Source organism: Bos grunniens, chromosome 24, assembly GCF_055505025.1.
Source record: "Bos grunniens cultivar Pamir isolate PY7600 chromosome 24, Bosgru_T2T1.0, whole genome shotgun sequence".
Taxonomy (NCBI): Eukaryota; Metazoa; Chordata; class Mammalia; order Artiodactyla; family Bovidae; genus Bos; species Bos grunniens.
Genome location: NC_141188.1, coordinates 2,162,302 through 2,187,296, shown reverse-complemented (window position 1 = coordinate 2,187,296; position 24,995 = coordinate 2,162,302). Strand labels below are relative to the sequence as shown.

General features: G+C 53.8%; 1 protein-coding gene across 15 annotated transcripts in view; it reads right to left on the bottom strand.

Annotated features, from left to right (window-relative positions):
* Positions 1-983: 983 nt before the first annotated feature.
* The window catches only part of SLC66A2 (solute carrier family 66 member 2), a 42,042-nt gene continuing 18,030 nt past the window's right edge, over positions 984-24,995 (bottom strand). For 6 of the 15 annotated variants that reach the window (XM_086372511.1, XM_086372513.1, XM_086372515.1 and 3 more), the window contains 2 exons: positions 15,133-15,349; positions 984-2,499 (listed from right to left, as the gene is read on the bottom strand). In XM_086372511.1, the coding sequence (XP_086228637.1) occupies positions 2,292-2,499; positions 15,133-15,349 (425 nt within the window). In that variant the 3' untranslated portion in view covers positions 984-2,291. Of the gene's footprint in view, positions 2,500-12,038; positions 12,304-13,408; positions 13,735-15,132; positions 15,350-24,995 lie in introns of those variants that run through there. The other 9 variants (XR_015153647.1, XR_015153648.1, XR_015153649.1 and 6 more) reach the window with 2 other exon arrangements.

The window sequence follows — 24,995 nt, the reverse complement described above, 5'->3', positions numbered from 1 at the left end:
GCTCTGTGCTGCCCGGGGTGGCCGTGTCGACTGTCACCAGCTCGGGTCAGCTCCAGTGGCCGACCTCACCCTCCAGGGCTGGCGTGACTCATCGAAAAAACTTAATTCCCTTTCACGTATCTTGACTTGGTGGATTTTTTTGGCCTTGCCCCCATTGTAAATGCTCTAAAACAAGCTGCTTAGTAGAAACAGCTCCAACTCAACTTTCTATACAGAACTGTGCGTTTTCCTTGAAATACCTCTTCTGGCCTTTATAGGAGACACTCCCCAACCTCTTGAGACATTCCGTTCTCAAGGGAACTGTGTGAACTGGTGGAGACCAGGGGGCTGCCTCCTTCAGCCTGGTCCCGCTGGCACAGGGCGGTCACTGTCTGAGGGACCTGAGGGGCGACCCCAGTGTCACAGGTAAGCGCTGTCCCCCAAGGACCTGAGGGGAGACACCCGTGTCACAGGCAGCGCTGTCCCCCAGGGATCTGAGGGGCGACCCCTGTGTCACAGGCAGCGCTGTCCCCAGGGATCTGAGGGGCGACCCCGGTGTCACAGGCAGCGCTGTCCCCAGGGATCTGAGGGGCGACCCCTGTGTCACAGGCAGCGCTGTCCCCAGGGATCTGAGGGGCGACCCCGGTGTCACAGGCAGCGCTGTCCCCAGGGATCTGAGGGGTGACCCCTGTGTCACAGGCCAGTGCTGTCCCCAGGGATCTGAGGGGCGACCCTGGTGTCACAGGCAGGCTGTCCCCCAGGGATCTGAGGGCCGACCCTGGTGTCACAGGCAGCGCTGTCCCCAGGGATCTGAGGGGCGACCGCGGTGTCACAGGCAGCGCTGTCCCCCAGGGATCTGAGGGGCGACCCTGGTGTCACAGGCAGCGCTGTCCCCCAGGGCGGGGCGCTGGCCCAGCACTTCCCTGGGATCCCCTGAGGTGAAGGACAGACGGGCCCTTGAATTTGCCCTGGGCCGTGCTCCGATTCCACTCACGAAGCCACACTGGATCCGCAGCAGTTTATTGAATTAAAGTCACCCTGACAGGACCGCGGGGCTCCCACAAGGGGCACGCAGGGCACCGCTGCACCCAGAGACAAACATCTCCCTTCATTTTAAAAAATAAACATTTTCAGAGCATCTTGCAGGCCAGAGAGCTGCATGGGATCCTCAAACATTCAGGAGCTTTTGAGGAAAAGTCAGGAGGAGGAGACGGCTTCGCACGCCCTCCACCGACCACACGAACGCGAGTACTCTGGCAGCGGCCTGGGGAATGGGGACGCCACAGGCCCTCCGCCCAGCAGGAGGGGAAGTGCCTGCGGGAAGCCTGCAGAAGCGTCTAGAACACTCGCCTGGGAGGCTGAGATGCCCGTGTAGACTGAAGAGGGCCAACGTCAGACACAGTGGACGCGGAGGGTCATGCACAAAGTGGGACAGCAGCGGGGCCTCTGCACAGCGTTGGGAAGCCTGCCCCGCCACCCCCCTGCCCTGACCTGCAGGTGCCTCCAGGCCTGGAAGACGGACGCCTCGGACTGTGTCTGCAAGGGCACAATTCCCAGAGGGAAGGGATGCCTGGGGCAACCCAGACCCAGACCCGGGCCCCCACCCGTCCCGGGTGCGCCCTGGGCCCACCAGCACCCAGGCCCCCTCCCAACAGCCCGGCCACACCCCGTCACCACAGCCTGGCCGGACGCGATTGAGTCCACAGCAGCCTCACCAGGAGGGCCTGGTGGAGCGGTGAGGCCACCAGGGTGCCAACCCGGAGTGAGGAAGCCGGAGCCCTGCATCCCACGTGGCCCAGCCCGACCCTGCAGTGCGTCACCCCGGCCGGCCTGAGACTGCGGGCCCCTCGGGCAGGGACCCAGGCTCCCTGGTGCTGTTTCTCACTCCCGCCCCGTCTCGCCCATCCTGAGACCCCCTGGCCTGGCTGCAGGCCCCCCCACCCGCCACATCAGGGCCCCGGGGCCCGAGACACGGAGGTTCCTGGAGGTCCCGGGTCCCGCGGGGCACAGGACTGCACCCTGGGGCTGCGAGCTTGCCCCAGGTTCCCCAGTGATATCCTGAGCTGAAGTGGAAGAGAGGCTTGCTTTCCGTCAGCTTGAGAGTGCGGCAGCCCCGCCTGGGGAGACCTGCTCACGGAGTCCTGGGCAGCAGAGCGCAGCGTTAGCCCCTGGGCCCCACCATGCCCAAGAGCCAGAGGCTGGGCGAGGCCCCCACGGCCAGGCCCGTCTTGGGGCTGTGGTGCCCACTGCCCACGTGGGGCACAGGTAGCCAGGCCGAAGCCCTGGTCCCGCGTCCTCATCCTCTGGCTGCCTCAGAGGGCCTTGGCGCTGGCGGGGTGGGCCGCGTGGGGGGCTGGCTTCAGAGGGTAGCGGGTGAACACGTAGGCCTGCCCCAGGATGGCCAGGTCCACCAGCACCTGCAGCAGCCCGCACACGGAGAACTGCAGGGGCGCCGCGTTCAGCAGGAAGTATGCCGTCTTGAAGGTGTCGCCACTCGTCCACATGAGGACCATCTTGATGCTGCAGAGACATATAAGCAGTCAGGGGTCACAGACTGGGGTCAGGGGTCACAGGTCAGGGTCAGGGGACTTAACCCAGGGGTCAGTCAGGGGACGTGCCAGACCCCGGCCCACCCTCCTGTCCTGGCTGTGAAGCCACCACATGCATGGCCGCAGGGATAGGAAGGCCCTTGGGCAGGAGAAGCCTCAGGTCTGTGGGGCAGAGAAGGGCGCCTCAGGGTCAAGCCCACGTGGGCTCACAAATGTCCCGTCCTGGCTGCAGGCACAGCAGGTGTGTGGCCCTCAGGTGACATGCTATGGCCTCAGGCGGGAGAGGCCCATCACACCATGTTCCACGAGCCAAGCTCGCAGCACGAGAACTGGCCTGGGGGGCAGCCCTCTGCCCCCCACACCTGCACCCAGGGCACTGAGCAGGAAACCAGGAGCCTCTCTTGGGAACTCCCGGCTCAGCCAGGCTCGCTCCAAGGACAGCCTGAGGGTAACCCCCTTCTAGTCATCGACGTCACGCCCAGAGTCTCAGACCAGTCCTTGGAGCAGAGAAGGGTCCCGCGTCACAGACTGCTCACGTCTGCACACACCTCTCCATGTCTAACGCCTGGCTGGCCAGGTAACACGCACCAGCACATTGTTTTCCTGCATAAAATGTTTAAATCAGACCCATTTCCACAGCAGGCGAACCTTACGTGGCTGATTAAGCCAGGCCACAGTTTGTGGGGGCAGCTGCCTGTCGGCTGGGAGGACCCCAGGGACAGTATGAAGGTCTGAGCCGTCTGTGCCAAGGGCAGGCCAGGCACTCCGTGCTCCTGAGGTGGCCCCATCCACCTGGGGCTGGGAGGCCTCTGACCCCAGGCCGGTTCTCACCAGTAAAGCCAGGCAAGGGGCTGTGACCCGTGTCCAGGGCAGTGATCCCCACATCCCCAGCTCTGTCCACTGGAGCATCAGACGGACCACACAGAAGCAGGGCAGGAAGTGGACCGTTCCCCCGACCTGCACTCTCGAAAGCTGGAGCTTCTAGGCCCCTTACTCAGGAGAATGGTTCAGGCTCCTAGCCGGCCCCCACCCACCCTGCAGCCCGGCGTCTGTGTCCAAACAGCCCTGCGACGCTTGCTGGTTTATCGTGTGGGCTCACACGGAGTTTAAAGACTTTGGTTCTTAGTTAGCGGATATAACTCTGCATTTAAACAGCAGGATCACTATACATCATCAGTCCTTTTTTTCTGGCTGCTTTCGCCATTTGACTTTGGTTTCACAGTCTGTGACAGAATGTACATTTGGGACTTGCTGAGTGTCTTAAAATCTGTACATGGATCTTGCACCAAATTTGGGAAGTTTTCAGACATCATTTCTTTAATTCTTCTGTACCACTCTCGCCTCTCCTGGGTCTCAGGTGACACTAACATTAGACATCTTCCTGCTGTCCCTGAGTCTGTTCTTTTTTTTTTCCCCCATTTTTTTTTTTCCTGTTCAAAATAGATGATTTGTATCAATCCTCAAGTTCATTGATTTGTCCTCTGTCGTCTCCATTCTACTAATGAACTAATGAAGTATGTTTTCTGTTCAGCTACTATATTTTTCAATTTAAAAATTTCTAGTTATTTCTCTCATTGCTTTTGTTTCTCCCGTGATGGTCTATCTCTGCGTTGCTTTCAGGAGTATCTGCTATTGTTCCTTAGAGAACAGTTACACCAGTGCCTTTAAAATCTGGTAATTCCAGTCTCTGTGTCGATTCTTTGTTGTCTGTTGTCTTTTGAGAGTTGTTGAGATTTTCCTAGTCTTCATGGTGAGTAATTTTGGTTTATGTCCTGGAGATCTTTAACACTACGTAAGGAGACTCTGTCTTGCTGAAATCCTGTGGAGAATGTTGGTTTTTTTGTTGTTGTTGTTGTTCCAGCAGGAAACTGACATGGTTAAGTTCAAGCTGCAAGTTGTGGCTCGTATTTGGGGACTATGGCTGAATTCAGTTCAGTTTTCAAAACCACTCAGATCTGCACAGCGCGGCCAGCAGTCAGTGGCCAGGATGGGACTTGGGTGGCGGTCTGCCCCAAAGGTCCCGGGGGAACACCTTTCCATGCCCTAGACAGAAAGCTTTCTGCCCTGTGCACCTTTCTGGGCTTGGGGCTGTGCAGGAGTCCAGAATGACAGATGTGGGGAAACAAGACGCATCCTGTCGTCCATGCAATATGTCCTCTCACAGTCCACCCGCTCCTGTGCCCAGGGCTGCTCCGTCCATCCAGTCCTGTCTGTAGGTGCACCCAAGGCAGACATGGGCCCGGCATGAAAAGACCTAAGACTGGTAGTCTGGGGAGCATCCATCCTGAATGTACTGGCCTCTGCTGACTGGTCCCTATGGATGAGACCTACTGGGCCCTGGCCAGAGGCTGAGAACCGGGAGGGAAGGTGTTTTGTTGCTGTCCTCTCTTCTATGTGGCATCTTCCCCCACAAACTTGTGCCCCTCTCTCCATCTGAATTCTGTCCTGCTCTGGAGCACCAACTCAGAATTTGACAGTGAAGTAGTAGTGTGCCAGGTGACTACATCATGGACACGGTGGGGAATGGATGGGACCACCCACAGCGGTGTTTGGAAGGAACAGCAGGTGGGGGCACAGGGGCTGCCTGGCAGCGGCTGGGGTCAGCCTGCACACGTCGAACCCTGGGGGGAGCGCAGAGGCAGGGGGATGAATACAACGTGGTGGGCAAACGCACCAGAGTGACCGCTGGGATGAGACTACGTCCACAGCAGCAGCGGGAGCATCAAGTACAAGGGACTAGGCACTGGTGTGGCCGGGTGGCCCCAGGAGGCTGCGGGCATCGCGGCAGACCAGAGCTGCAGAGATGCCGGCCTGCCATTGAGGCTGCTCCCAGCTCTCCAGCTCAGAGCACTTCCATTTCAAAGGAAACCCACCCCCACAGAACAAGCATTTCCAGGAGAAGCTCTGACAAGCAACCACAATTTCTGCAAACAGCTATGAAGATGGGAAGAGAACTAATGTCATAAATGAGTCTAGTTCCATTCTATGAAATTAAGAGCTAAGGCACGGTCTCCCCCAGAGATAGCAGAATGTAGCAGGAGACCCAAGGACCCTCCTTCCAAAAACAGACACCACATGGTGGCCTGTGCAGTGCCCCTTTTAGAGAGGAGATGCTGAGGCACAGAGAGGTTGGGTGACTCACCCAAGGACACACGCAAATGCCTCGCAGGGCAGGAAGGGCTGCAGAGGGGTGGCAGAAGGCACAGCTGAGCCCGTCCCAGCTGGTGTCCCTCTGGGCCTGAAGGCACAGGTGCACCTTCACTCTAGCAAGTGGAGACGTGCAGTCAACGCCGAGAGCTGGGCTCTGCCTGACACACACAGACATTTTTAGCTGCCCAGACGCCTCTCCTGGCCTTGGCCCTCAGTTGGCTCTGGCCCCAGAAGCAGGAATCCGACAGCCTTCTGAGGCCCCACGACCAGCCCCACGTGTTGAGGGCTTAGGGCAAATGTTTAATCAAACTGTTCCTGCCAGTCCAAGCGCCACCCTGAGCTGCAGGAGCCTGTGTGCCAGGTGTGAACACTCTTGACACACAAGCTCATGTTCCGAACCCCCTGGTCACCCTGGACCCTGCACGCTGTGGGCATGCGCAAAGGCCCAGACCCCATCTCCCCCACAGGGTCAGGTCACCCGTTACCCTCAAAGCTATCAGGTGGGCGAGCCCTGAGGCCCAGTTACCACCGTCCAGCAGGCCAGGGATGTCCTCGTGTGTACCAAGGCCGGAGCGTGCCCGCTGCACATGGCGGGGTCTCTAGGAAGACCCCTCCTTGACTGAGGGCCGCCAGCCCGGGGTTCGGACAGCACAGGGAGCTCAGGGCACGGAGAAGCTGTGGAAGCTGGTCTGGGCAGGCAGGGACTGTCCCCAGGCTGCATTCTTCAGCTGGGGGTGGGCAGGGTGGGTGGCCTGGGAGCTGATTCCTTTCTCTAGGTTCCTCCTCACCCTGGCCCCAACTCCAGCTGCTGTGTCCTGTGCCTGATCCTCCCCATGAGTTTAATCCAGGCTCCCGTTACTTCATTCTTGGCGCCAGCATTTTTCCTCCCAAACCGAGCAGCCCGACGACTATTCCTAAAATACTTCTCACCTACCCTTGCCCCATCCAGCCATGCAGAATGCCTCTCCCCAGCAAGCGCCCACACAGCAGGAGCCTCACCCCTGCACTGGCCTCGCTGAGCCCACACGCGTCCCTGCCGCTCCTCACTCCCACCTCCGAGCCCGCGCCCACACCTCCCCTCCTTCCCGCCCATCCAAAGCTCTCCCAAAATTCAAAACCTACCCAGAACACAGGAGTAGGTCTTTGTGACCAGGGGTCACAAGATTTCTTGGATGTGACACCAAAAGCATAGCAATTTTTTTTTAAAAAAAAGATACACTTCACCAAAATTCAAATCTTTTGTGCTGCAGTGTGAAAAGATGGCCTGCAACGGAGATGTATGCAAACCAATAAGAATATTTTAAAGATCTCTACAAGTCAATAAGAAAAGACAAGCAATCAAATTTTTACATGGGCAAAAATCTGAACAGACATTTCTCTAAAGAAGATACACAAACGGCCAATAATCACAGGAAAAGGTGTTTGACGTCATCAGTCATCAGGAAAATGCAAATCAAAGCCACAGGAGACCCGACTTCACACCCACACGGACGGCTATGATGAGAAGGTAACAAGTGCTGGTGAGGCTGTGCAAAGGCCAGAATCCCGCACCTCCAGCGGGAACGTAAAATGGTGCGGCCGCGACTCACCAGCTCCACTCCTAAGCGTGTCCAAAACAGAGGAACACACATCCGCGCAGAAACTGGCACACAGACAACACTGCTGTTCACAGCAACACCACTTATGGTCGCCAAGAAGATGCCAAACTGCCCAGATGTCCACCAACTGAAGAGGAGACCAGCAGAGCTTGACCTGTGAGCACAGTGACTGTCACTCAGGAAGGATAGATGCTGGCCGCTCACTGTGCCTGGCCTTGGGATCATGACGGAGAGAGAAAGCAGCAGAGAGGACCATGTGCCGTGTCATTCCAGTTCTCTAACGCGTCCAGAACAGACAGAGCCGTGGAGACAGAAAGCAGATCAGTGGTTCTGAGGCCTGGCCGAGGTGGGGGCAGTGGAGAGTGATCACCAGCGGGCACGAGACTGCTTTTCAGGTGATGAAACGTCCTAAAATTAGACTGGTGATGGCTGCACAGCTCTGTGAATGCACTAAAATCCACTGCATGGGGTACTTTAAATGGGTGATGGTGTGACAAGCTACCGCTCCATGAAGTTATCTTTGTAAGTTCCAGGGCTTTGGTTGAACTCTAATTCCAGCCCTCCTCGTCTCCTGACTGGCCCCTGGGTGTGCAAGTGTGGTGTGTGCTGTGGTGGAGGTGTGCCTGCGTGTGCACACCCACACATGCACTCTAATGGGCACTGTGCACGGCACCTCCACTCACAATGGCAGGCTCACCACGGGTCAAGGACGACACAGAGGACAATGGGTGGGGGGCTGGGAGTGACGCGCATGTGGCCCCGGGGAGACGCCGCCCCTGATTCCCAAGCAGCTGAGGCCCCAGGCTCGAGGGCAGGTCTGGAGCTGGACCGTGTGAGCACTTCCCAGATGCTGGACGCTGCTGTCAAAGCCAGGAGTGTCCCGGCTGGGACGAGCCAGCAGCTGGCCAGAACTGCTGCGCCCAGAAGCATCCCCGCCTCGCAATACCACACACATGACCTCCTCCTGGGGCCCCCATGGCCAGGGCCAGCGTTGTCTCTGAACACCCCTCCATCCGCCGGCCTCCTGCCTGCCCCTCCCTCTCCTTGGTCATAACTGGATCCACCACTGGTTTTCCCCACGTTGGCCCCCTCCACCCGCCCCCAGGCTCTCCAGTAATTACTTGTTGGGGAACATCTTCTAATGCAGCAAAACGCGGAGGAAGGAGGAGGGAACTTGGCTCACAAGTTGCCTTTCAGGGCTGCAGTGCTAATTAGTGACCTTATTTCAAAGCTGCATGACTTTCTATTACTGGTTCAGAAGCACCATTCCAACAATCGCTTAACATTCTGTAAAGGGAAATCATTCAAAAGTACCTCCTGCATTTCCTCCAAGGCAGAGGCAGCAAAAGCATGCATGTGAGTGTGTGTATGCATATGTGTGCACATGTGTGAATGTGTCTGTGTGCATGAGTGTGTGTGCACACCTGTGTGTGTGGGCGCACACCCTCTGAGCAGGTCCCCTGGGAGATGGGTGAAGCTGGTCTTTGAGCAGGGCCTCACAGCCCATCCTGCCTCGCACCTCCTGATGGTCTGAGGCTGTGTCCCGCAGCAGATCTGAGCTGGCCCTGACCGCACGGCTTCGAGAGTCCCGAGTCCCAGCAGGTCCAGGGCTGCTCCGTCTTGGGGGTGAAACAGAAACCTCCCTGGGGGACACCTGAGGATGCTCAGGTCAGCCCATGCGGTGCAGCTGCTGGGCACTGGGGATGGGGGCCAGGGGCCAGGGGCAGCCCTGAGCCCTAGTCCTGAGTCCAGGCGTGGACACGGGAGCGGGCGGGGGGGCTCTAGTCCTGACTCTGGATGGGAGGAGCCAACCTCAGGGGGCTCCTGTGTCCTCGCCAGTGGGGCTGTCCACCGGCCAGGGTGTCACGGGCTGGGGCAGGTTCTGGTTTCAGGCTGAACTGGGCCACCACATGCATACCTGGCACGCCACCTTCTCTCCTCCAGGCTGGGGTGTGGACAGGCGAGGGGCACTTCCCTCACGACCCCACTCTCCTCGCTTCCACCTGGGAGCCAGCCATCTGCCCCCCGGGAATCCGGCTTCAACGTGTCGGGCTGGACACTCAGGGCACCCCAGCCGCCATGGCTCAGGCTCCCTGAACCCACAGGCAGAGGGCACTGGCCCCAGGGGCACAGGTCAGACCAGCCCCAGCTGCACAGGAACCCCTGGCGTCTCCTTCTCAGGATCATGGAGTCAGACTCACTGACCTTTGACAGCCAGGCCATTCTGGGTACTGTGGACACTGCAAGGAAAGAAGGCCCCTGCCCTGGGGACAGTGTGACAACCAGACTGACGGACTTTATCAGGGACAGAGCAGAGACCAGGCTGGGGCGGAGGGAAGACCCCTTAGAGGACATGCAGAGCCCAGGTGCCCGTGAGCTGGGCTGAGAGAAGGAGAGGCTGGGGCGGCCTGTTTACACAGCGGATTTAGATTTAATCCACTGTCGTGTGAACATCCCTTCATCTTAGAGGTTCTCTTACACAGACTTCTGTGAAGAAGAACTAATTTTACAGGAAACAAAACTGCATGAGGCTCCACGCCTGCACTTTCTCTCCAAGCACTCAGCTTGCTCACTCACTAAGAAAGAGCATTGTTGTTCAGTTGTCATTTCTGACTCTCTTGTGACCCTGTGGACTGTAGCCCGCCAGGCTCCTCTGTCCCCGGGTGCTGGGCCTTTAAAAGCACACAGAGCAAGGTCACCCTGCACAGACCCCAGCTCGATGCCCAGAAGCAAGGAGCACAGCCCTGCCCTGAGCCCGAGGCCCCGTTGCCACCCGTTGCTGGCACAGCCCTGCGTCGCCTGCACCATCAGCTGGCAGGGGGCGCGGGCAGCAGCGCAGGATGGCCCCAGGACTGGCCCTGCAGACCCCCCAGAGCCCGGCTGTCCTGGGCTCGCAGAACCATCCATCCTCACCACGCTGCCCCCAGAGCCTGCTCTTGGGCCGGCAGCTGCCTGTAATCAGGTCAGTCTCCTTAACGAGGACAAGCACAATCTGGAGAGGACCCTGCACACGCAGCCAACTGCAGCAGCGACGCCGGCCTCCTCCGCAGGCTCGGGGCCTGCTCAGGATCCGCTGGCTGACGGCCGGGCCTCTATCCCACGCGGGGCTGGCGCTGCAGCACCTCCAGGCCTTCTCCTACCCGCTCAGCCAGAGTGCGGGCTCCTGCTGCCTGCCGCCCGGGGAAACCCCTCTGCCTCTGCGCCCTCACACCCGCACCCCGACTCCTCACCCCATCACCCCGACCCCTCATCCCAGCACCCCGATCCCTCACCCCAGCACCCCGACCCCTCACCCCACCAACCTGACCCATTACACCCATACCGACCCCTCACACCTGCATCCTGACATCTCACCCCAGCACCCTGACACCTCATCCCAGCACCCCTACCCCTCATACCCCAGCACCCCGATCCCTCACACCCACACCCCGACCCCTCATACCCCAGCACCCCGATCCCTCACACCCACACCCTGACCCCTCATATCCCACACCCCAACTGCTCACCTCAGCACCCTGACCCCTCACACCAGCACCCCGACCCCTCACATCCCACACACTGACCCCTCACACCCCAGCACCCCACCCCTCACACTCCAGCACCCTGCCCCTCACACTCTAGCACCCTGACCCCTCACATCCCACACCCCGACCCCCTCACACCCCACACCCTGATCCCTTCACACCAGTACCCTGGCCCTTCACATCAGCACCCCAACCCCCTCACACCAGCACCCTGACCCCTCCTTACACCAACACCCCGACCCCTGACAGCCTGCACCCCAACCCCCTCACACCAGCACCCCTCCCCTCACACCAGCACCCCAACCCCCTCACACCAGCACCCCAACCCCCTCACACCAGCACCCCCTCCCCTCACACCAGCACCCCAACCCCTCACACCAGCACCCCAACCCCCTCACACCAGCACCCCCTCCCCTCACACCAGCACCCCCTCCCCTCACACCAGCACCCCAACCCCCTCACACCAGCACCCCAACCCCTCACACCAGCACCCCTCCCCTCACACCAGCACCCCAACCCCCTCACACCAGCACCCCTCCCCCTCACACCAGCACCCCAACCCCCTCACACCAGCACCCCAACCCCCTCACACCAGCACCCCGGACCCCTCACACCAGCACCCCGGACCCCTCACACCAGCACCCCAACCCCCTCACACCAGCACCCCCTCCCCTCACACCAGCACCCCGACCCCTCACACCAGCACCCTCAGGAGGTAGGTGGGCGGAGTCAAATGAGCGGGCACCAGGGGAGAGGGGCTTGTGGTCACAGAGCACAAGACCACACGCATCCCTCATGTCCTAAGGTCAGGACCTCCTCAGACAGCACTGCCTGCCCCCACACAGCTCCCCAGGCTCCCCTCCAAGTGCCAGGAACTTCTGCTTGTCCTGTCACTCCCATGGTCGCCCCCCATCCCACTGAGGCCAGAAGTGGGATGGCCACGCCTGCAGCTGCACTTCCGCAGAGCAGCCCCAACCTCCGAGGTCCGGCCAGGCAACTTTCCAACATCACCTTAGCTGGATGAGTCACTGCAGCCCCACTAGGGACGTGGTACCCACCAGGAATGTGGTACCCATTGGGGCCTTCTGCAACTTTCGCCACTGTGTACAAATTCTCTAAGAATTAGCCCAATTGGCTAGGTACCCAAAGTGGTAAATTTTCCATGTTCATAAATGCATCCCCAAGGGTTCTCCTATTTCCCAAAAGTGACTTAGAGAATCAACTATTTTAATCCTTCATTAGTTCATTCAACAAATATTTACTGAACTGCTGTAATTTTCCAAACACTGTGTCAGATGTTGGGGAAAGAAATCAATGGGATGCAGTCCATGTCCTCAAGGTCATCAGTCAAGCGGATGAGCTGGCAAGTTGAAATATGGTTAAGCTGTGGTTTTCCAGTAGTCATGTACAGATGTGAGAGGTGGACCATACAGAAGACTGAGCGCCAAAGAATTGATGCTTTTGAACTGTGGTGTTGGAGAAGACTCTTGAGAGTCCCTTGGACTGCAAGGAAAACCAACCAGTCAATCCTAAAGGAAATCAACCCTGAATATTCACTTAAAGGACTGATGCTGAAGCTGAAATTCCAATACTTTGGACACCTGACGTGAAGAGCTGACTCACTGGAAAAGACCCTGATGCTGGGAAAGAGTGAAGGCAGGAGGAGAAGGGGACGACAGAGGATGAGATGGTTGGATGGCATCACTGATTCGATGGACGTGACTTTGAGCAAAGTCCAGGAGACAATGAAGAGCAGGGAAGCCTGGTGTGCTGCAGTCCATGGGGTCGCAGAGTTGGACCCGACTTAGTGACTAAACAACAATAGGGAAAAACAATAAAACGACAATGGCTTTCTCATCAGAAGCCATGGAGACCAGAAGGAAATGGCACATTTTTCAAGGTCTAAAAGAAAAGAACTATCAAACCAGATCCTACATCAGCAGAAACATCCTTCAGATGAAAGGGTATCGAGACATTCTCAGGTGAGGGAAAAGTGAAAAAACCGGCCACCACCTGATACCCTTAAAGGCTGGTTTCAGAAATTTCTCAAAACAAGGGGGAAAAAAAAACAAGAAAAGGAATATTGGAGTAGGAAGGAAGACAGAATATCATAAGCAAAAATAAAGGTAAATACAATACACTTTCCTATTCCTCTTCAATTTTGTGCATTATGCTGATTGAAGCAAAAATTATAACATTATCTGATGTTCTAAATATGAATAGAGAAATAGTTAAGAAAATTATAAGTGGAGAGGAACATTTTATGTATATAATATATAATGTATTAAATATATCATCAAGGGAGGTAAAGTTTTTACCCTGCATCCAAAGTGCTAAAATGATGACACAATTATGTGATAAGTTCTATACGCATAATATACTACTTAGACAAGTCACTAAAAAATCTATACAGAGAGACACTCACTCAAAAGCACTATAGATCAATAACCACTAAATATTAACTCCCCCTTCTCCCCTCCTCCAGCCCCTGGCAACCACCATGGTTCAGTTCAGTTCAGTCGCTCAGTCGTGTCAGACTCTTTGCAACCCCACGAATCACAGCACGCCAAGCCTCCCTGTCCATCACCAACTCCCGGAGTTCACTCACACTCACGTCCATTGAGTTGGTGATGCCATCCAGCCATCTCATCCTCTGTCGTCCTCTTCTCCTCCTGCCCCCAATCCCTCCCAGCATCAGAGTCTTTTCCAATGAGTCAACTCTTCGCATGAGGTGGCCAAAGTACTGGAGTTTCAGCTTTAGCATCATTCCTTCCAAAGAAATCCCAGGGCTGATCTCCTTCAGAATGGACTGGTTGGATCTCCTTGCAGTTCAAGGGATTCTCAAGAGTCTTCTCCAACACCACAGTTCAAAAGCATCAATTCTTCGGGGCTCAGCTTTCTTCACAGTCCAACTCTCACATCCATACCTGACTACTGGAAAAACCATAGCCTTGATTAGACGGACCTTTGTTGGCAAAGTAATGTCTCTGCTTTTGAATATGCCATCTAGGTTGGTCATAACTTTTCTCCCAAGGAGTAAGCGTCTTTTAATTTCATGGCTGCAGTCACCATCTGCAGTGATTTTGGAGCCCCCCAAAATAAAGTCTGACACTGTTTCCACTGTTTCCCCATCTATTTCCCATGAAGTGATAGGACCAGATGCCATGATCTTCGTTTTCTGAAAGTTGAGCTTTAAGCCAACTTTTTCACTCTCCTCTTTCACTTTCATCAAGAGGCTTTTTAGTTCCTCTTCACTTTCTGCCATAGTATCTTCTATGAATCTAACGACTCTAAGCTCATATAAGTGGAATCACATAGTATTTGTCCTTTGTGATTGGCTTATTCCACTGAGCATCATGTCCTCAAATTTCCCTACTGGAACCTGTGTCAGAATTTCCTTCCTGTTAAGACTGATTAATTTTCCACTGTACGGACGGACCACGTTTTGCTTATCCATTCAACCACTGATGGACACTTGGGTTGTTGCTCTGTTATGAACATGGGCTTACAATATCTGTTTAAGACCATGCTTTCAATTCTCTTGGTTATACACCCAGAAGCAGAATTGCTGGGTCACATGCAGGAGACATAAGAAACTCCAGTTCAATTCCTGGGTCGGGAAGATCCCCTGGAGGAGGGCATAGCAACCCACTCCAGTATTCTTGCCTTGAGAATCCCATGGACAGAGGAGCCTGGTGGGCTCCTGCCATGGGGTCACAAAGAGTCAGACATGACTGAAATGACTTAGCACATAGTAGTTCTATTTTTAATATTTTGAGGAAATTCTACACTGTTTGCCACAGAAGCTGCACCATTTTGCTTTCCACGAACAGAACACAAGAATTCCAATTTTTGCACATCCTCACCAACGCTTGCTGTTCTTCTGACGGTCACCATTTGAATGAGTGAGAGGCAGTGTCTCTGCAGTTTTCACTGTATGGGTCTTTCTCCTCCTTGGTTAAGTTAATTCCTAAGCACTTTACACTTTCTGATGTTATTGCAAATAAACTGTTTTTGCTTCACCGGGGAGTGCCTGGACCTGTTCCTGGTGGTGCCAAGTGGAAGGAGCTTCTGTGTTATCTCCTGCATTAAAGGGCTTGAACCTTCCGCCTTCTGGAAACATCCGTGGACCCCCACCGCATCCATGGCTGGCGGTGAGCTGCTTCACAGGAGGCTCTTGGCCTCCCCTCACCTGCTGAACACAGACTCACCTGCTTGCACACCAAGAGGTCAGGAGACCAGTGAGCAAACCGAAGCTGCTCATGAAGGCAGCTTTCCTAGCAGAACTGACCACCGAGCAGCCATACCTGAACATCTGATTTCTGCCCCTACCTCATGCCCTCCGTGGACTGGTGGCGGTGGTTGCGGTAGAGCTGCGGCACACCCAGCATAGCCTCGGTCAGCACGGCCAGGAAGCCCAGGGTCTCCACAAAGAGGGCCGAGTCAATGGACAGGTAGGTGATGTAGCCCGCCACGCCAGTGAAGGCCAGGACACACTGCACGTAGTCCGCAAAGCTGCTCCAGTGCCAGAAGTGGTGGGGGTCGAAGTCTAGGGCAAAAGAAACAGACGTGAGCCGGGGGCGGGGTCGAGGGCGAGGCCAGCGTGAGGAGGATGCGAGTGAGGAGGGCGAGGTCAGCGTGAGGAGGATGCGAGTGAGGAGGGCGAGGCCAGCGTGAGGAGGATGTGACTGAGAATACTCAGGTACTTGAACAAATATCTGCCCCCAGTCCAGGACGTCGGCGCAAGCCTGGACGGTGAACAGCGCCCAGAGAAGAGCCTCGCGTCACACATGTCCACCTGCTCTCCAGGGAGGGCCCCGGGGCTTCACTGCAGCTCCGGCAGGCTGCGGGGCCCACGTGACCACGTCCCCTCTCTTGCTGGTTCCCTTCAGGCCGTCACTGTCTCCAGTCTGCTGGTCCTTGTCCCACTGTGTCACAGGCAGGTTCAGCAAAGCTGTTTTAGCCAAAAATATTCATCCACACAGATGCCAGAAACGGGCCCAGCAAAGGTCAGAGGTCACCCCGTGGTGCTCAGCGGCACCAGAACCCTGTCGAGCCCCTCCCCTCAATGAACACCGAGGACAGGACCCCTCCCTGAGTACACCGTGACAGACACGCAGGGGAATACGGAAACCAAATAGTGGGGTTAAGACGGGGGAGGGGGGAGAGGGCATCCCTGGGAGCTCGAGGTGCCCAGACCTTGGCCGCCACCTGCCAAAGAGCTCAGTTACATGGCTGCCATTTGCCAAGTGTGCAAAAAGATCTATGTTTACACAAAGAAGATACAAAATTGTGTTTTATGTAACTAAACTCATTTGTGACAAAAAACACAGCCTCAGATAAATTTAAAGAATTCCTTCTGAAACATATAGTCAGATGAACCCTCACCCACTTTCTGCCCCCAGCACGACAGACGGAGCAGCCTCCTTCCATCAGCCTGACACCCGCGAGGGCCCTGAGCAGGCAAGCCAGGCCACGCAGGAGGAACCTAGTGCTGGCAGGATGCACTGCATGTGCCAGCCTCCCAGGACTCAATGCTCAGGGACCTGCCTCCTCCAAAAGATTAGAGCCAAATAATTCACTTCAAGAGGGGCAACCCCAGTGGCTCAGTGGTAAAGAAGCTGCCTACAATGCAGGAGACTCGGGTTCGATGGGACGATCCCCTGGAGAAGGGCATGGCAACCCACTCCAGTGTTCTTGCCTGGAGAATCCCATGGACAGAGGAGCCTGGTGGGCTACAGTCCATGGGGTGGCAAAGAGTTAGACATGAGTAAATAGGCACACACAATGCAAGAACCTAAGCGACAAGAACATGGATCTTTTTACGGTGACTAATTGTGATGAGCTGCAGTAATGAGCCTAATTCCTGCCGTTCAGGTTTATAGACCTTCAACCATGTGGGTCAGAATCCACACTCCAGACGATACTCAGGCATCACAGCTCTCAGATGATCACCCAACAGTCCGACCACCTGAGCACCCACTGCTGCAGCTGTGACGACGGTGTGGTCACCTCAACCACCAGCAGTAAACCCGACTCCAACGCGGAACCATCATTCGCCTTCTGCAGCTTAAGCACAGGCCTGCTGGAGGACCACACCCAGGAACCAGCTGGCAGCCCAGGCGAGAGGGCAGGAGGAGCAGGGGGAGGCAGGAGGGGCCAGGAGGGGACATGGGTGTGGTCCCACAGCATCACCAGGCCCCGCCTCTGAGTGGGGGCAGGGGGCCTAGAAACAGTTATGCAACCTGCCTACAGGTCTACGGTTAGGTCCCAAGGGACCAAATAGACACGGTTTGAATGAATAACTCAAGGGTATTTTCTCAAAGGGTCCTGATGATTGTAATGAGACATCATCATCAATAAGCATCGCATGAATTCCAGTAAAGGAGTAAACCTGCCCAATTCAACACTCGTTTGACAAACAGCACTCAAAAAACAAGATTCAGGAGGCCGGTTTGTGCCTCCAAGGCCAGCATCACTTGGTGACCGCTGCGTGCCCTCCAGAGGTGCAGACAGAGCTCCCTGAGGGCAGGAAAGGGCATGAGGAGGCGGGATCAGAGTTGGTCGGGGGAAAGAGGACAAGTCACAGTCGACTCCCACTTTCCAAAGCCTATCCCTGCCGTATCTCAGGCAGAGAAACGTCTCTTTCAGGAGCTCCACTGTGGACCACTGTTTCTGACGTTCCAGAAAAACATACCAGCACCTGGGAGCGTCTGGCCCCTTCCAAAAGGATACATCAGTGAAACATGGGAGGAAGGAGAAAGAACCTTCACATGCATTTTAACAATATTTATCACATATCCGAGACAAGAGAGGATGGCAAAGTGTGATGAGATCAAGAAGACCAAGAACCCCACAGATGACCAGCTGCATTTCCCAGAACTAATCTCAAGAAGGTCTAAAGCCCACAAAAATATTCAGTAAACTAAATTCACAATGTCTGACATCTGATCAAAACTGACCATTGTAAATGGTAACTAAGTGGGTGAATATATGTGACTTTTTTCTTATCATTTAAATCTTATTAATAGATAAGGCTCCCCTGGTGGCTCAGGTGGTAAAGAATCCTCCTGCAATACAGGAGACCTGGGTTTGATCCCTGCATAGAGAAGATCCCCTGCATAGAGAAGAAGGGAATGGCAACCCACTCCAGTATTCTGGCCTGGGAAATCCCATGGACAGAGGAGCCTGGTGGGCTACAGTCAATGGGGTTGCAAAAAGTCGAACATGACTGAGCAACTAGCACACATACACACACGCACACACACACAAGACCAGGGACTACTTAAACAAAGAAGGACAATGTAGCAGGGGTTTTAGCACATGTAAGTTAACCATCTAACAATTACTCTAAGGTGGGCAGGGTATAAACAGACATATGCGTTTCGCTAAGATCAGGACCAAATCAAGCAAGTTTGCTCTCATCACTTTTAATCAACACTGTGCTAGAGGCGCCATCCAGAGCAATCAGGCAAGAAAAGGGGGGAGAGGAAGAAGTAAAACAATCCGTATTCACAGATGACATGATCTTCTTATCAAATATATAAGGGACCCAGTAAAGCCAACGAGAACGAACAAATGAGCATGGCAAGATTGCAGGCTGTCAGAGCAACTTATAAAAGTAAATTGCATTTCTGCATACTAGCAGTGAACAATCAGAAACTAAGTTTAAAAAGCAATACCTTACACGATACCATAAAAAATACGAAATACTTAGGGACAAATCTGACAACGTGCAAGATGGGTGCACTAAAAACTACAAAACGCTGCTGAGGGAAACCAAAGAAGACACAAGTAAGAGGAGAGCCTATGGAGCTCCTATGCTGGAAGTCTCAACGCTGTCATCTCGGAGCCTCCAAGACCAGCCCCCGGTCCGGTGATCTTCAGGGGGACTCACCCAGCGTGCCAGCGTAGTCCCAGCTGTGACACACGGCCACAGGACACATAGCCAAGCCAAAGAACGGAAAGGCAGGTGGGCAGCGCCCAGAGGACTCCAGCTGTGGCTTCCAGGAGCGTCTCCCTCGGATGAGCTTGATCCTCCAGCAACGGACAGCGACCAGGGGAGCTCATCAAGGCCTCAGTGCCCAGAATTTTTACCGGGGGCTGGTCACGTGACACCCTCTGCTTAACACAGTGAAATTCCAGACTTCCAGAAGGACAGCAGGTGTCCAGACAACTGAAGCACAGACAGCACCTCTTGCCAATTCTGGGAACAATGGGAAGTCTCCCAAAATCCGAGTTCCCGGACATCACTCAGGGGCCTGCTGGGGAAGCAGGCCTTTCTAAGGACAGCAGCCCCAGGGTGGCTGTGGTAACACCCTCTCCACAAGCATAATGATGACTAGTCTCCCCAGATTATAGATACAAGATAACTCCAACCAAAGTCCTAGCATGCTTAATGTAGAAAGTGACAAATTGACCCTAAGATCCACATGGAAAGGCAAAGCACACAGAACAGAGAACAAAGCTGGAGGACTAACACTACCTGATCCCAGCCTCAGTACCAAGCCAGTAATTAGGACAGTGTGGTGCTGGCACAGGAACCAAGAAATAAATCAATTCATCAGAACAGAGTCCAGAAACGGACCCACACAGAGAGAGCAGACTTCTGACAGAGATGCATAGGTGATTTAGTGGGGAAAAAAGACAGTCTTTGGACATCCATACACAAAAGCAGTAAAGCTGAATCCATACCTCACACCAGAAACAAAAGTAACTCACAGGTAATCAGATCACAGATCTAAATGTAAAACCTAAAACTACCAGGAAAAAAACAGGGAGAAACCTTTGTGGCCTTGCGTTTGACAAAGATGCCTCAGATCTGACACCAAAAGCACAATCAACAACAGAACAAACTAATAAGCTGGGCTTCATAAAGAATTAAAAACTTTGGCTTGTCAGAGGAAATTACTAAAAGAATGAAAAGACAAAGCACAGACAGGGAGAAGATACTGCAAACCATGTATCTGATGAAAGGACCTGTATCCAAAACATTAAAAACTCACAACTCAATAAGAACAACTTTTAAAGGGACAGAAGACCTGGATACTTCACCAATGAAGATTCTAAGGATGACAAACAAGCACGTGAAAAGATGTGACGTCATTCGTGAAACGCAAAGTAAGACAACAATGAAATGCTACCACACGCCTATCTGAATGGAAAAAAAAATTTTAGTAAAAACGTCTATACAAAGTATTGATGAGGATGCAAAGCAACTGGAATTCACACACTGCTGGTGGGAATGCAAAATGGTACAGCACTTGGGAAGACAGTGCAACAATTTCGTTAAAAATTAAATATACACTTACCATACGATCCAGCCAGTCCACTGCTAGGTATATACCCAAGAGAAAAGAAAGCACATGTTCATGTAAGACCTGAACGCGAGAGTTCATTCACAGTTTTATTTGTAACAGTCAAAAACTGGAAATGATCCAAATATCCATCAACCAGTTAATAAACAGAAAACTTGTAATATAACCACATAACTCAACAATAAAAAGGAACAAACTGTTGATACACTCTACACCTTGGACAAATTTCAAAATAATTATGCTCAGTGAAAGAAACCAGACAAAACAGTATATACTGGATGGTTCCAAATTCTGGTAAAATTCCAGTAAATGTGTCAAATTCTAGTAAATGCAAATGAATGGTGACGGAAAGCAGATTAGTATTTGGGGGAGGCGGGGGGTCACAAAGAGGAAAACTGTGGGATGACCAGCATGTTCACTGTCTTGGTCTGGGCGAAGGTTGTACACAGGCCCAAACTGACCAGAGCTTCACACTTTGATGCACTCACTGCATGCTGATCAGACCTCAGTAAAGCTGCTAAAAGGAAACAGAGCTGCTTGAGTGGACAGGGAGTTCAGAGGGGCCTGAGGAGCAAGGGCAGGGGGACAGGCCCTCTGTCTTTGGGAAGCCCACCTCATGGCTAAGTCTCGAGAGCTGCACGTGGGCTGGATGAGACCTGGCGCGGCTTTATCTGCCAGTTCTCTGGGGCAAAGAAGGGGCCAGCTTCCTGGTTAAGGCCCTCCCGGGTCTCCCTGACCATCTCTGCCACTCGGGCTCCCTCAGGTGCAAGGACGGGCCCTGTGTCCTCACACGAGGGAACTGCCAGCATCCCAACTCTGCCCCGTCACAGCCCGGGGCAGTGGCCACCACCAGCATCCTTGAGGGCCTCCACACCCCGCGACAGAGCCCCCACTGCCTCTGGACGGGCTTCTTCCAGGTCACAGAGCCGGGAGGGAACACTGCTGGAGACCGTCCACCTCTCTGCCTCCTGGACTTGCAGGTAGCTAAGGACACCCCCAAGGGACATGCTCTCAACACATCCTCAGTGCACGGGCCAAGGACCAGGCAACCCTGGGGGGCCGCAGCCACGGGCTCCTGAGGACCTGAGTCATCCAACCACAGCCGGTACAGAGAGGCTGGGAGAGGAAGCATGAGCGCTGCTACAGGGAAGACACACAGGTCCCGGTCCCTCGGAGAGGACAGGACCAAGAGAGGCTCCGCAGGACACCGAAGCCTGACAGTCTACAAAACGAGCACCACTTACAACTCCCGGGGGAGAAGAAGTACACATTCCTTTTGAATATATATGATTTACAACAATAAGACAAACAACACAATTAAAAAATGATAAGGACCCAAATAAATATTTCTCTAAAGACACACAAATAGCCAACAAGCACATGAAAAGATGCTCAACATCACGAGTTGTAAGGAACTCAAGTCAAAACCATAATGAGATATCACTTCACAGTTACTACGATGGCAAAAGTGAAAAGGAAAATAGTCTTGATGAGGATGTGGAGAAACTGGGAACTTCACACACAGCTGATAGGAATTTAAAATGGTGCAGCCACTTTAAAAGGCAGTCCCGCAGTTCCTCAAATGATGAAACGTGGAGTTAGCACACAGCCCAGCAACTCTATTCCTATGTAAATATCCCAGAGAACTGAAAACCTTCTTGTTCACGTGAAAACTTCCCATGATTATTCACAGCAGGACTATTCAAAACAAGAAACAACCCAAATGTCCATCACTGGACACATGGATAAACAAAATGTGGTCCAGCCACACAGTGGAATATTACTCAGCCTTAAAAAGGAATTAAGTACTAACACAGGCTACCACCTGGATGAATCTTGAAAATACATGCTCAATGAAAGAATTCAGACACAAAAGTCTGTATTATTCCCTCACATGACGTGTCCAGAATAAGCAAAACAGAGACAGAAAGCAGATCAGTGGTTACCAGGGCTTGGGGTAAGGCAACTGGGCAGTGTGGGGTCTGTTTTGGGCTGATGGAAATATTCTGTAATGAGATGGTGGTGGTCACCGCACAACACCGTGAAAGTACTAAAAACCAATGAACTGTGCACTTTCAAATTGTATACAGACATACATATTCACTTTAGAGAATATATTCTCTAATACTGAAGATAAAAAAAGTTCTTTCAAACTTTAAGTCTGAGGTGCTGTCATTTGAATCCTGGACAATTTAAAAGACATTTAATGACCCTTCTACCCATTAACTGTAACTGATGTGGTGAGTTAAAACAAGCAGCAGGGAGAAAAAAGCAGGAAATTACATAAAGAAAAATGTCGGCTGAGGATAACACTGGGTAGATACAGAAAGCGTGAAGTGAGACTTGCAGAGTTTAGTCAGAAAAAGTTAGAAGAACACAGAAGATGCTTAATAAAATGTATAGATCGCTGATCTGTAATCAGAAGAATCAAGAATTTCTTATACTTCTTTAGGGATTCCTACGTCAAAGATTTTTTTGTTAATAATTTTTAAAATAAGCTAAGAAAGAATGGTCTGGACTCCCTCTCAAAACTGATTCTAGACCAGGCACAGGGGCGGGCTGGCACCCTACTCCTGAAACAGAGCCACTCAGGTGACACCTTCCTCCTGGGCCGCTGCATCCCACTCTGTGCGTGAGCGGCTGGTGCTCGGAGAACAGGGACGCAGGCAGAACGCCGACAGGAGGATGCCCACGAGAGCTGAGGTGTTAATACAAATCACCTCCCCTCACTCCCCTGGCAAGCCCCCAGCTCAAGCGGGATGTGCTTTCTCCCCGGATGTGGTTTCCAGTCAGTGGCCCCAAAGGGCAAGTCTGGATGGCAAGGCACTCAGAGCTGAAAGAACGTCCCAGGCCCACATGGGGGCCAGTCAATCAGCACAGGGCCTCCAATCCACCCAGCTCGCCTGCCCCTGAGCTGCCGCTAAAGATGCCTGGTGGTGACCAACACATCCCTGAAGCTTCCCAATTATGTAAACGTGGAGAAATCCCCACCTGGCTGGCGGAAGGTCTGAGGCTCCCTGGATCCACAAAGCCATTCCTTCCCTGCTCAGTCCAATCACTTCTGAGTTAAGAAGCCATTTGCTATCTGAAGAATCTGCACCAGGAGCTTGTGTCCTAGTGGCAAGAAGGACTTGATTTCCTATCGAATTGTATTTTTATTCTCCAAACGACTATGTAAGAGATTTGGTCTCAAAGGGTATAGATCGGCCATCGATGATGCCGGAGAGAGCAGCGGCCTCAAGAGAGGGTGACCGCCCTTCCTGCCCTGGATCAGAGCAATTCCAGCAGCAGCTCCAGCCGCCGCCACCTGGGGATGCTGCGCTCGGCCTGCCGCTTTCCTCGCCAGAGAAAACCAGGACCAGCGAATGAGTGGGCACCCCGGGTCAGCGACGGTGACCTGCCCCAGGCCCAGGGTCCAGTGAGGATGCGCGCGGCTGGCCTGGGCCCCTGTGCCCCCAGGGACGGCCCGGAGGGCTCCCCTACGTGGGCTCTGCTGCAGGAAAGCGCAGCTCCGCGGAGCCAACTTTTAAAAACTCACAACCCCCTGGCCAGTCTCAGTGGACAGCTTCAGCTCTCAGATCGAGGACACATCACAAAGAGAAAGGGTCTGGGGTCGGCGCGGGCCGGCCGGAGGCGGGGCGGATGCGGAGGCCTGGTTGCTGTCGCCGGGCAGGCTGTAGGTCAGACCCGCACGCCTCCCGCCTCCGGGGGGTGGGGTACGGCCGCCCCGGGCCGCAGCCGCCCCCTATCCTCGCGCCCGCCCCGCCCATCAGGCCGAGACCCAGTCAACTGCGGACACCCGGGTCCGCGCAAGGGGCCCTAGATCCATGCCACGCGGCCCGCGCGCCCCCGTGTGGCCGGCCCGCCCTGCCGCTTCCGGGAACGCGCGAACGACCGCGGACACAGTGGCGCGAGCCCGGGGGCAGGAACTCCAGCAGCGGGGATGGGGTGGGTCCCTACGTGCCTGAGGCTGTTGTCAAAATCAACAGAGCAAGCAGCTACTGATCAGAGTGTCAGACCCCACCCCTCCCCAGAAGCTTAACAGGGGGACAAAGGAGAGTCAAGGTCAGCTCCTGGTACCCTTAGGCCAGGTCACTAAACACAGAGACTAGTAAAACAAGCCCCTAAGCACAGTGGGGCCGGTATCTGGAGTTGCTACAGTATTTTATCTAAAATAGCCAGTTTTCAACAAAGTATGGCAAGTGGCCCATACAGAGAAGGAAAAAAAGGAAACAAATTACTTTTTAAGAGACAGAAGAACCATTAGATTTGGCAGAAAAGACTTCAAAGCAGTCTGAAACTTCTGAAGTTTCGGTCTGAAGAAAAAACTTCAAAACGTTTGATTTTTAAAAAAATTAAAGGAAACCACACATAAAGAATGGAAGGAAAGGCTTCCCTGGTGGTTCAGTGAATAAGAACTGGCCTGCCAATGCACAGGACACGGGTTCAATCCCTGATCAGGGAAGATCCCACGTGCCACAAAGCAACTAAGCCCATGCACAACTGCTGAGTCTGCACTTCAGAACTAGACAAGCCACCACAGTGTGAAGCCCACACACAGCAACGAAGAGCCTGTGCAGCCACAAATAAATAAATGTTTTGTAAATCAGAATTAAAGGAAGTATACTGACAATGTCTCATCAAACAGAATATCAATAAAGAGGCAGAAATTACTAAAAAGAACCAAATGAAAATTCTGGAATTGCAAAGTCCAGAAACTGAGGTCAAAAGACACAATCTTGGTGCACAACAGCAGAACTGAGCTGGCAGAAGAATCAGCAAACTTGAGGGCAGATTGATAAAGATCATGCAATCAGAACGAGAAAACAGAATTCCGAAAACTGAACAAGACCTCAGAGACACATGGGACAGCAGTCA